The 12597-nt window shown below is 55.7% G+C and overlaps 1 protein-coding gene across 1 annotated transcript; it reads left to right on the top strand.

The window, feature by feature from the left end:
• Positions 1–7314: 7314 nt before the first annotated feature.
• Ap5b1 (adaptor related protein complex 5 subunit beta 1) lies at positions 7315–10635 on the top strand. The gene is made up of 3 exons (XM_059248809.1): positions 7315–7389; positions 7762–7933; positions 8037–10635. Exons 2-3 carry the CDS (start codon positions 7784–7786, stop codon positions 10524–10526), a joined length of 2640 nt encoding a protein of 879 aa, XP_059104792.1. The 5' UTR covers positions 7315–7389; positions 7762–7783; the 3' UTR covers positions 10527–10635.
• The last annotated feature ends 1962 nt before the right edge of the window (positions 10636–12597 follow it).

The following is a 12597-nucleotide window of genomic DNA, read 5'->3' as shown; positions in this document are numbered from 1 at the left end:
CACTAAGTGAGCACCTACTGTATGCTTATCTTTAGTAATAAATCCTGGGGCAGCAACATGGATTGTCTAGGAGGCAGCTGAATTCGGCCTCTCTCTCTCTCTCTCTCTCTCTCTCTCTCTCTGCTTTTTTGAGACAGGGTTTCTCCGTGTAGCTCTGGATGTCCTGGAACTTGCTCTGTAGACCAGGTGGCCTTGAACTCAGAGATCCTTCTGCTTCTGCCTCCCGAGTGCTGGCATGAAAAGTGTGTGCCACCATGCCCAACTTGGCTCACTTCACAGCCTGTCTGTCTTGCTTTCTTTTCCCCTCAGTGAAACCCATTACTTTTTTTTTTTTTTTTTTTTTTTTTTTTTTGAGACAGGGTCTTTCTATGTATTGTTGTCTGTCTGTCCTGGGACTTTCTATGTAGCCCAGGCTGGCCTTGAGCTCACAGAGATCTGCCTGCCTCTGCCTCCTGAGTGCAGGGAATTACAAGCGTGCCCAGGTTCCACAGTATTTCTTGAGCTCCTTTGTAGTGCCAGTCCGACCGGCTGGTCCCAGTGAGCGCCAGGAGAGTCTATAGTGAAGTCTTCACAGGGGACCCTGGACACAAAGCTAGGCTTTCTCATCAGAGAGTAGTTTGGATGTCCAGGAAGCCAGGTGGAGAGCTTAAATGGGTGAGGCCCGCCAGTTGAGTGTCTCCACTGGTACAGAGTCACCGTGAGCAGGGCGAGGTCCAGGAGAGATGCATCTGTGTCCATCTGTCTGCTGCTGCAGCCCCAGTGGGGTCTCGGCCTTTACATATTTACTTATTTCTTTTCTTTTCTTTCTTTCTTTCTTTCTTTCTTTCTTTCTTTCTTTCTTTCTTTCTTTCTTTCTTTCTTTCTTTTTTTCCTTCAAGACAGGATTTCTCTGTGTAGCTTTGGAGCCTGTCCTGGAACTCACTTTGTAGACCAGGCTGGTCTCGAACTCACAAAGATCCACCTGCCTCTGCCTCTCTAGTGCTAGGATTAAAGGCGTGCACCACCACTACCCAGCTTTTTACTTCTTTTATGTGTATGAGTGTGTTGCCTGCATATATGTGTCTGTGTATCACATGCATGCCTGGTGCTTGAGGAGGCCAGATGTGGGCACCAGATGTACTGGGACTGGAGTTGCAAGCAGCGCTGAGTGGCTATGTGGGTGCTGGGAATTGATCTCAGATCCTTTGGAACAGCAACAGGTGCTCTTAACTGATGAGCCATCTCTACGGCTATTCCACTTTTTTTTTTTTTTTTTTTTTTTTAAGAGAGTGTCTATCTATCGACTGTGGTGGCACACACCTTTAATCCCAGCATTTGGGAGTCAGAGGCAGGTTTATCTCTGTGAGTTCAAGGCCATCCTGGTCTAAATAACGAGTTCCAGGGGAGCCAGGCTATGTAGAGAGACTGTCTCAAAAAGTAGAAAGTGAAAAAGATAGGGCCTCTCACTGGACCTGGAACTCATGGTTTCGGTAGGCTGGCTGAGCAGTGAACTCCAGAGATTTTCCTGTCTCCATCCCCCAGCACAGGGTTACAGGTGCACATGGGTACTGGGGGCCCGAGTGCAAGTCCTCATGCTTGCTCAGCAAGCATCTCCCCGTTGAGCCAGATGCTAACCGGTAGAATAGGTCAAACAAAACACTCTTGTGGGTTTGCCTGTGAGCTTTGGGGTCATGGGCACCCTGGAGCTAGACAAGGTACGTGAACTTGGGTCTGAGCTAAGCACTGTGAGGGGACACTTCTACCCGGCCAACGTTCCTCTCTTTCTTGATTCAGCTCCCAGATAGTTCATGAGTGCCCTGTAGGTACTAGCTCCGGGGATTTTACAATGCAAGGCAAACAATAGGTACTGCAATATGGAGGGATTAACTAGGGTGTTGCGGTGTTGGCAGGTGGGGTTCCTGAGGTCTGAATGAGAGGTGGGAGCCGGCTGGACAAAACGGCAAAGAGCATAAGCAGAAGGAAAAGCTGGGACCAAGGCCCATGGCAGAAAACCAATCTAGTGTGTGCGGCTGTGGCAGCCGATGCGGGATGCTGGAAGGGAAGGAAGCTGAAGGTGGGTCATGAGGTGACCTGTGATGTGCTGAGTAGGGGCAGAGAGGTGTCAGGAAGGAGACCAGGGCTGTGTTGGAGCTACTGAAATGGTCCATGTAAGAATGGCAGGTTGAGTCACAGTGAAAACCAAGCCATGAGTCATGTGTCTTGAGTGACATCATCACCTGTTGGTGTAGAGGACACGAGGGTGAAGGGAAGAGGAGCCCCAGCAAGCAAGGACCATGATGCCCAATGCACGCTTTCTCAATGTGGTGCTCAATTCCCATCCCAGTGAGGCTGAGGAGTTAGGAAGGGCATTGGGTAGAGGGCGAGTGTTCATAACTACTCCTTCCCGTTCTCATAGAAGCCCTTAGGAGGAGCCAGGATGGGAGGGAGATGGGGAAGAGTCCGTGAACCTGGAAGCCTAAAGCACAAAGAATCATCATAGACACATGCTGAAAAGACACAGAACCCAGCTGTAGACGGTTAGTGCTGTGAATCTGGGCCAAGTCACCTACCCTCTAAGGGCCTCAGTTTCCCTAGCTGTGACATCAGGCTCCTAGTTCTGGCTCTGACTTCTGGTAGTCAAGAGTCTGTGCAGAATTACCTTGGCCTAGGAGACCGCAGATCTGCAGTAGACAGCCCTTTGGCGCAGGCCGATGGGGTGCAGCTGCCTGAGCCTCTTTCCCTGAGCTAAGCCAGGTGTCCAACAGCCCAGGCCGGCCCTATCTCCCTATCCGGCTGAGGATAATGTTGTTTTTCCTGTCTCCATCTCCCAAGTGCTGGCATTAGTAGCCTCTGCTACCATACCCTGCTAACCAGCAGCTCTTCCAGTCCGGTTTGGGAATAGGCCCATAGAGGCTGCAAAGCTCCTGATTCGAGGCCACCCCTAGCTTTATGGCAAAAGGCTGGGGACCATAGGCAGGAGAGATGGTTTTTAGCCAAGGTCTGTGGAGTGGAGCTGGTTGCTGTTGGCAGGTACCAAAGAGTGGAGTGAAACTCCACCACAGCAGCCACAGGTCCCATCTGCTAGTTTTAGGCCAGCTCAGTCTCCACATTCTTTCTGTCTCTGATGTTGGAGTCACCAGCCTCCAAGTGCCACAGCCCCACAGCCTCTCTCCTTCCCGACCCCTCTTCCTCTACTTACCACCGAGGCCAAGCCCCTGCCAGAGTTCACCTGCCCCTGACTCCCTGCCAGCCCCACAACAAGCCACAGATGCTGTGAAAACCCACGCCCCCCATCTCCCTTCAATAGAGAGAGCATCCCTGGCCCCGAGCGCCCTGTTCTGAGGACCTCTGCCTCCCTGCAGTTTCCCTGTGTGCCCAATACCCTGCCTTCCTCCACCCCAGCTCTCCGCCATCTTGGCTCAGCTTAGCCTCTTCTGCAACTACACTTCTTCCTACCTGGGTTTCTAACAAATGTCCCTTCTTCCTAGAGCTGATGCCCCAGCTGAATCCTTGTCCCCATTGTCACGTCTCCCCCTGGACTCTGCTCTCTGTGTATTGTCTTTCACGATGACATTTTGTTCCGTTTGTCATCCTGCCAGCTCTAGGTTTTCTAGGACCTGTTTATTTGTATCTTTTATATTATTTTTGTATGTCTGCATGCATACTTCATGTGTGTGTGTGTGTGTGCTTACACGTATATAAAGACCAGGAATTGAAGTCAGGTGTCTTCTTCAGTTACTCCCCACACACACTCTCTTCTTGCTTCTCTTTCTCACTTTCTTTGTTTCTTTCATTTTAGACAGGGCCTCTCACTGAACCTGGAGCTCACTGATTGGCTAGACTGGCTAAGTTCCCAGGATCCTTTTGTTTCTGTCTCCCTAGCACTAGGGTCATAGATGCTCACTGCCACACTCAGCTTTCATATTTGTGCAGCAAGCCCCAGCCCTAAGGGATCCTATTTGCAACACCATTTTTTTTTTTGGGCGGGGGGTGGTTTGAGACAGGGTTTCTCTGTGTAGTTTTGGTGTCTTTCCTGGATCTCGCTCTGTAGACCAGGCTGGCCTCGAACTCACAGAGATCTGCCTGGCTCTGCCTCCCGAGTGCTGGGATTAAAGGTGTGCACCACCGCTGCCCGGCTACACCACCATTTTTTAATTATTTATTTGACCATGCCATGGCACTAGCCTTGTGCATGCTAAGCAAGCCCTTACTACCCTTTCTCCTGTTGCTTCCTGAGACAGGGTCTTGCTAAGCTAGCCTAGTCTAGTTGACCTCGATTTCTCTGTAGACAAATCTTCAAGTTTTGACCTTTCTGCCTCAGGTTCTTGAGTAGCTCTGATTACAGGCTGGCAGTAACATCTTTTTTGGGTGGGTGGGTGGGGACAGCCTCACTATGTAGTCCTGGCCTGTCTGGAACTCATTATATAGATCAGGTTGGTCTGAAACTCATCGCTGCATCCTGAGTGCTGGGATTAAAGGTATATACCACCATGGCCAACCCAACTAACACCATGTTAAATAGCTTTATTATCATCCATGAACCACAACATTCATCCTCACAAAAATGCATGGTTCTGGGGTTTTAGTCTCAGGGAGTTCTACAGCCATCACCCTAAGTCCAGAAGCTTTCTGTCTCAGTTAACGTTCCTATTGCTGCGACGAAACACCATGACCAAAAGCAAGTTGGGGAGGAATGGGTTTATTTGGCTTACACTTCCTCATTGTAGTCCATCACAAAAAGAAGTCAGGACAGGAACCTGGATGCAGAGGCCATGGAGGGGTGCTGCTTACTGGCTTGCTCCTCATGGCTTGCTCAGCCTGCTTTCGTATAGAATCCAGGACCACCAGCCCAGGGATGGCACCACCCAAAATGGGCTGGCGCCACCCACCATGGGCTGGGTCCTCCCCCATCAATCACTAAGAAAATGCCCTACAGCTGGATCTTATGGAGGCGTTTCTCAATTGAGTTTCGCTCCCTCCTTTCAGATAACTCTATCTGTGTCAAGGTGACATTAAAACTAGCCAAGACAGTTTTTATCACTGCAAAGGAAAACTGTGCCCATCTGCAACAACCCTCCACCCGAACCCTGCCTTGGTCCCTACTGTGCTTCTTGGTCCATGACTCCTTTTGTGAAGTATCCATGTGCCACAGCCCCGGTGCTATAGGGAGGAGGTTGTTTTAGGTCCCATTTTTACAGATAAGAAAGTAGGGGGGAGGATACAAGGGTGGGGGCACCACGGAAGGACTGGGAGATGAGTGGGATTGGGGTACATGATGGGAAATTCCCATTGGCTCAATAAAAATTATATGAAACAAAAAGAAAGTCAAGGCCCAGGTCCATTCAAGGACTAACTTTTCCGTCTCCAGCATAATGTCTGGGGTTCCCTCAGAACTGTCCTGCATGGGGAGGGCAACAAATGGGGACTCCTGTCACACCAGACATGCCACTCTCTCAGGAGGGCCTGAGGGTGAGCTAAAGGCACCTCTTATGCCCAGTCTGTTGCCAGGACAAAGCGAACACCTCCCATAGAGGACACTTGGGCAGGCAGATGAGAACAGGGCCCGCTCCGGAACTCGGACATCAAGAGACCTGAGGATAGCAGAAGCCCAGTTCTACTTACAAGCGGTTCTGGGGCTTTGTGCAACAGACTTACACCTTTTCTCTTTTTCTGGGCTCCTGAAAGTTCATGCGTGTCAGGCACCCACCCTCGGTACCCAGGGTTGCCATGAGTCCTGGTGAGTTCAGGAAGATACATCCATCACAGTACTGGAAACCACACATGCCACCTCAAAGACCCCAAGCCCAGGGAGGCTACAGCATCAGAAGCTTGGGACACAGCCAGAGTTGGACTCCCTGACCCCTGGAAGCCTCTCTCCTCAACTGTAACAGGATTTAATAATCGTTCCTGGCTCCTGGAGAGCTGGGAGACAGGCCCTGCAGTTACCAGCGCCCTCTGGGCCTCAGACAGGGAAACCAGACAGGCTCCTACTCCAACCTGCCGTCCCAGCCCAGGGCGGCTCTCATCCCGGCCTCTTTCATCTTAGGTCTAATTAGCCAGGCGCCCCACCCCAAAGCTCCTTGGACAGGAGTCATCACTCCCAATTTATAGATGGGGAAACTGAGGCACCTAGAGGGAAGTGGTTTAGGGCTGTCGCCTGTGAGTCAGCTATGGAGCCAGAGCCCAGAGGAGGCCCAACAAGGTCTTCTAGCTGGACCTGCCCCTCCCCCCGCTCCCATCTCCATCCCCACTCTCCTATCCTCGTTCTGGGGACCCAGGCACCCTTCCTTTTAGGATTCTACCTCACCACTCGTGTGTGTGTGTGTGTGTGTGTGTGTGTGTGTGTGTATAGGGTAGAGAGGGGCTTGGGTAGCCAAGGGGACTCAGGAGTTTCATCTTCACCAAAGCTGGCAGGAGGCTTGAGGATGGTGGGCGGCGAGATTTGGACGCCAGTAGTTCTGTGCCCTGGAAACTCGAGGCCAGTGGATACCCACAGCCTGGGTCTCCTGAGCCACAGGCCCAGTTCCCGAGGCGCAGCCTGGATCCAGCCCTCTGGACTCCAGTACGGAGTGCACTCCTTGGTCCTAGGTCTCCGGCAGTCCAGTCTCTCTACTCAAGCTTTGGTTTCTCAGTACACGTTAGTCGTGCTGCGAGCTGAGTGACCCTCCAGGCCCCACCAGCAGGCACAGCCAAAGTCCTGGTCCCGTTGTTTTTCGGCTTCGCGGCGGCTTAAGGCCGGTCCAGCCCGCTGTTACTCCAGCCTGCCCGACCCCTATTCGCAATCGACGCGGCTTCGGACAAAGGTCAGCGGCTACCATCCGGCTGCGACCCTGGCGCCGGCTTCTCGCCCCCAAGCAGAGCGGGGTGTCTCCCCCGCGCCCGGTCAGCGTTGAGGACGCCAAGCCAAGCCCCGCGGCGCCGGTCCGACCGGTCCCACCGTCACCGGCGCCTTGCTCTTCCTGCTCTGCCCTGGGAGTGCGCCCCGCGCGCCCCCCAGCGGCCGCCGGGCCGTAGCGCGCAGTCCTGAGTGCCGTGCGGGGCGGCTAGGGGACGCGCTGGCGGCCTTCCCGATCTGCCCAAGCCGCTGTTCGTTCGGCTCGAGGGCCTGGGAACGCACCCCGTCGGGGAGCGGGCCGGGAGCTCGGCCCACCAAACCCCGCCTCTGCCCGTGCCTGCGGCGGTTTCGGGGCAGGGGGCCTGCAGAGCGAGACAGTTACTCAGACCTGGCGAAACCGGCGTGTCGGCACCTGCGGACCTGGCGGGCGTGGCAGGCGGAGGCTCCGTTACGCCCCGCCTCTGGGCTCGCCCGGTCCCGGCCGCCCACGCGCCGCGCGCCCCGCCCCGGCCCGCGCCGCCAGCCTGCCAGCCCGGAAGGAGCCGACCGAGCGCCCGCGGCAGCTGACTCAAGCGGTGAGAGAGGCCGGCCCGTTACCACGGGCGCCAGGGGCCCGGGCGACGCTGTGGTTTCGGTGCCCTCGTAGGCGGGCGGCCTAATGAGCCCTCGGCACGCACCTCCCGGGTACCCCCACCCTGATCGCGGCGGTCCTCAGCCCGCAGGGGCTTGCGCTGCTGCTTTCGGCCTCATCCCCGAAGCCTCCAGCTCTCAGCTTGGGGACTTGGGCACTGGGGGTCTGTTGGGGTCTGCAAGACCGGCCTAGGGTGACAGCAGCCCCCTCCGGGGCGGTGGAGGACCCGGGCACCCTCTGGCGGCCGTGAAGGCCGGGCGCGTCCTCGCCGCGTGTCAGTGGCGGAGGGCCTGATGCTCCCTCCTTCCCTCTGCAGAGAACTTAGTGCATGACTGACCATGGGGCCCCTGAGTCGTGAAGCCTGGGCCCAGCGCCTGGGGGCTTTCCGAGCCAGCCCATCCGCCTTCCTGGCAGGTGCCGAAGGTGAGGACTTGGGTCGCGACCTGCTGAGTGACCTAAGGAGTGAAAAGCTAAGCGAGCAGACCAAGGTAGGTACTGCCCGTGTGCCCTGCTGTGGGCCACATGGTTGCTGCGTACCCACTGCGTGCTGAACCTCATCTTCATGGGTCCCTCTTAAATCCCCCATCTCAGGTTTCCTTACTGACACTGAGCTTGGAGTACTCCGACAAACTGTGGCCTGATGCACCTGCCGCAGAGGCTGCTGCCACCTCCTTGTTGGACACACTTGTCCTCCTGCCCTCAAAACCTTCAGCTCTCCGGAGGCTCCTGCTGTTGGCAGCCACCACAGCCCTGGTGTCAGGAGGTGCTCTGGGACCCACCTCGGGAGCTTCCTGCCGGCTCCTGCCCCTTCTGCTTGGTTTAGCTTCAGGCCGAGACATGGGACGAAGCTTTGGAACCACCTCTGAACAGCGCCACCTACAGGCCACAGCGTGTGAATGCCTGGGAGAACTTGAGCGCTGTAAGCCCGGGCTGCTGGCTCCCTCCCTGGGGATGCTGCGTAGCCTCCTAGGGCAAATGGGTCCCATCCAGCCTGTCAGCCTGCTGCTGGCCCTTGTTCTGCACAACACCTTGGTGGTACCACCCGGGGCTGGGGCTGGGGCTGGGCTGCAAGGCCTGCTTGTGGCTGGGGTCTCCTCCGTTGGGAGTTGTGCCTGGGACTGGACACGAGCTGAAGAGCGGGATGCCCATCGCCAGCCCCAGGCACCCAGCTGGCCCACAGCTGAGGAGGAGGCTCATGGCTTTCCATTGCTAGAGCCCAGCCCCGACGAGGCCCGAGAGCTGAAGGCTGCAGTGGCCCAGCTTCTGGACACTTCCTACCTGCTCACTCCTGTGGCTCAGGCTCAGCTTCTGTGGCTGTTGGGCTGGGCCCTTCGGGGTCTTCGGGGACAGCCACCAGTGCTCTTCAAGCCACAGCTAGTTCGGCTGCTGGGCACAGCGCAGCTGACGCTGTTACACTCAGTTCTGGCTCTCAAGGCAGCCTTTGGTGAGGCCCTGTTCACTGCTCAGGATGAAGCCCTGCTGCTCCGCAGGCTCGCCTTGGTGGCCCAGCACCCCGCCTTGCCCTCACCCACACACCTCCTTTACCTGCACTGCATCCTGAGCTTCCCAGAGAATTGTCCGCTAGGTCCGGAAGGGGAAGAGGCTGCCCCGCTGCTGTTGGGTCCCCAGCTGTGCCGGGGCCTCATGCCCAGTCTCCTGCACGACCCAATGGTCCTCTTGGCTCGCCTGCATTTGCTGTGCCTGCTCTGTGCTGATGCCGAGGAAGAGGAGAAAGGCCAGGTTCAGAGCCCACAGCGGTACCTACAGGAGCTTCTGGCTGGCCTGCAGCAGAGGGCAGCCCTAGATGATGGTCCCCAGGCCTTGGCCACTCTCTGTTTCCAGGCCTCGTATCTCATTGCCAGCTGCCTAGCTGGGCAACCTACAGTACGGACATCTTTGATCCATGGACTGGCCCAGCTCTACCGAGCTCGGCCCTCCCTGGCTCCCCACTTTGTGGATCTCTTAGAGCAGGTAAGCCCTGAGCTGAGAGAGCCCCTCAGGGCGGTGCTGCAGCAAGAGGTGGTAGCCAGGCCAGGCAAGAGCCAGTCACTTCGCTGGCACCTGCGCATGCTAGCGAGGGTGGCAGAGGGAGATGATGCCCAGCGTGCCACCCTCAGCTTTCTACAGGCTGCAGCCATACACTGCACTGACTGGGGCCTCCAGCAGGCCCTGCTGCGGGTATGCCGTGCCCTGCTGCGGACAGGTGGGGGAGATGGCCTGGCAGACTTGCTGCAGGTACTGGCCAGGCGGCTCGAGGATGCTGATGGACGGGACCATGCCCGACTGTACTATATCCTCTTTTCCCATCTGTCAAGTCCCAAGTTGGGGATGGCCCTGGGCCCCTCGCTTGCTGCCCCTGCACTGGCCTCATCACTGGTGGCTGAGAACCAGGGCTTCGTATCAACGCTCATGGTGCGGGAGACTCCAGCTCCAATTCAGTTGAGTGTGGGGCCTCAGAAGGCCAAAGGCCCACTCCTGGTGCTGCATCTGCAGGTGGAGGCTCTGGAGGTTCCTGTCTACTCTCTGGAGCTGCGCTTCCGTGTGGAAGGACAGCTCTATGAGCCTTTGGAGGCTGTCCACATACCCTGCTTGGGTCCAGGACGGCCCACATACCCTCTGTGCCTGCCCTTGAAGCCCCGATGCCCAGCCCCTACCCGCCTCCATGCCCAGGCTCTTTATACCACATCTGCTGGCCTCACGTGCCATGCCCACCTGCCACCCTTGTCTGTGAACTTTGATGACCTCTTCCTGCCTTTCCCCCAGCTCCCCAAGGGCTCTGAGCGGTGTTTCTTTGATGATCTCTGGAACTCCTGCCTGCCAAAGGGTGTAGAAAGTCGTTTGTGGTGTCCACTTGGGCCACAGGGCCTGGACGCCTTGGTGTCCCGACACCTAGAGCCCTTTGTGGTGGTGGCTCAGCCCCCCACCACCTACCTCATAGCTGTCCGCCTGCCCCCTGACTCCATGTTGCTGCTGCGGCTGGAGACCGCTCAGGTGGATGGTGTGCCTGTGGCCCTGAGGACCGATAACTGGGCCGTGCTGCCCCTGGCGGGGGACTACCTCCGTGGCCTTGCTGCCCGCTGAGTAAAACCAGGTGGGGCAGAACTTGTTGCTCTTAGGGGGTGGTCCAAGGGACTGCCAAAGGAGCATATTCTTGTAGCTCCTGCCCCATAAAATCACATTCACTGACGGCTCTCACTGGCTTGTTTTCTTTTGAACCCTTGTTAGGAGCAGACTTCCTGGGGTTGGATCTTAAGCCCCAGAAAAGATCCAGACTGGACCCAGTCCTGCAGACCTCCACAACCCTGCTAGGATAGTACGAACAATATGCTTCCCATGAGGTTTGGCTTAGCCCAGGATCACTCTGTGACTTCATGTGAAGGCTAGAGACTGAAGTTGGGCCTCCTCACTCTGCCCCAGCTGAGCTCAGACTACATAGCACAATAAGCTAACAGCCCGGACCATGGAGAGAAGGCTTGGTGACTAGATGGTCCCTTCCTGGGCAGTGCTGGTTGGAACCAGCTGTAGAGAGGGTGTGTGCTGGCAAGGTTCTGAGCAGATGGAGGGCCCATGTGATCTGATTTTTAAAAAGCCCATCTTTTAATGGCACACACCCCCCCCCCCCCCCGGGAAATCCAGTCTGTGCTTAGGAATCTTCTCAGGTGGAAACTTGTTCTCCTTCTCCAAATGTGAAGCTTCCTTCTCCAAATGTGCAAGACACTGAGGATGCAGATACATTGAAGGCATTACTGTTGCCAGGCACCAGGCTGGGGTTTTCCTTGTTACATTGCTGCAGGTCTCTCCCTGCAGCTGAGGAAATCTCCAGCTGAAGGAGTTCAGTGACTTTCCTGAGGTCACTCGGCTGGGAGGGAGTAGTATTTTGTCGTCCCATGGCCAGCCTCCATTGCCACACTCAGAGATGTGCAGGAGCCACAGTCTCCTGCCCTTCGAGCCCTGAGAAGCCCCAGTAGGATGTGCCGAAGCAGCTGTCAGTCAGTGCTGAGTGGAAGGATGACCTTGGGCCTGAGTTGTTCTGGGGAAAGGGCCATCGTGGTTGTGTGGGTGTGTTTGATTAACCCCGCCAGCCCGCTCTGGTTTCTTACAAGTCAGTCTAAGAGGGGAAAGAAGGCTTGGGCCAGTTTGTGTCAAAAGGCCAGGTTCAAGTGCAAGCTGTGGCAGGGGATCGTTACTGTTGAGTGACTTTTCATCCTAGATAGGACATCTACAACAGACCAAAGGAAAAGTTCCATTCAAGCCTAGCTAATGAGCCAGTGAGTGGATTTGGAGTTACTTAGGAGAGTATGACTCGAAAACAGCTGTATCTCAAAAAAGGCGTGGGTGACCGTTCCCGAAAGCTGCCTTGCTGGAGCTTTTACAGGTCTTGCGGACAGTTCCACCTGAGGTTCCCCAAAGCAACTGTTGACTGCTTTTATAATGTGAGGGATGGGCCTCACCAATCCTGTAACTTTCTGAGCTCCCAGAGCCTAAGTTTCCTGAGTCTTCTGAGCCTGAGGAAATATTTCAATGAGGAAGAAGCAGTTACATAGCATTCGCCTTGGAAGCCATTGCCAAATCAGGAAGGTAGCCATTCTAGAAACTTCTCCAGCTGGTTTGAGTAGAGAAAGGATATAGGTCAGTTCCTTACACAATTCTTAGGAAAGCTAGAGAAGTAGGTTCTACAGAAGCCACCACTGGACAAACCCCCCTGTCTGCAGCCCAGCTCCTCTTGGTGATCTGGCATGGGGAGTGGGTGCTGCCTCTCCTCATGCCCACTAAGCCAGAGACCTGCTGCTGCTGCTAGAGAGAGCCTTGACATCCCCATGTCTAATTCAGAGACTATCTCAGTAGTGTGATCCAGTTTTCATCACAGTAGTGAAAGGACCTAGAAAAGCAGTTCTTTTCGTATGAATACAAGAAGTGCGTTAAGCCTGAGTCTACAATAAGGATAATAGGTCAGGAGGCTGGGGAACAGCTCAGCAAAGTGCCCAGACATGAGGACCTCAGTTAGACCCCAGCACCCATGGAAAGCCAGGTGGTGAGACAGGGTTTCTCTGTGTAGCCCTGGCTGCCCTGGAACTCACTCTGTAGACCAGGCTGGCCTCGAACTCACAGGGATTGACCTGCCTCTGCCTCCCAAGTGTTGGGATTAAAGGTG

This window comes from Peromyscus eremicus, chromosome 1 (assembly GCF_949786415.1).
Source record: "Peromyscus eremicus chromosome 1, PerEre_H2_v1, whole genome shotgun sequence".
NCBI classification, from domain to species: Eukaryota; Metazoa; Chordata; class Mammalia; order Rodentia; family Cricetidae; genus Peromyscus; species Peromyscus eremicus.
Note: the sequence above shows the minus strand (reverse complement) of the source record. Positions and strands in the feature narration are given on the sequence as shown.

What these genes read in the sequence shown, in the direction of transcription:
- Ap5b1 (XM_059248809.1), top strand. Translation starts at nt 7,784, where the DNA reads ATGGGGCCCCTGAGTCGTGAAGCCTGGGCCCAGCGCCTGGGGGCTTTC. An exon ending in AGCTAAGCGAGCAGACCAAG is followed by an intron (nt 7,934 to 8,036) that starts GTAGGTACTGCC and finishes CCCCCATCTCAG; the next exon opens with GTTTCCTTACTGACACTGAG.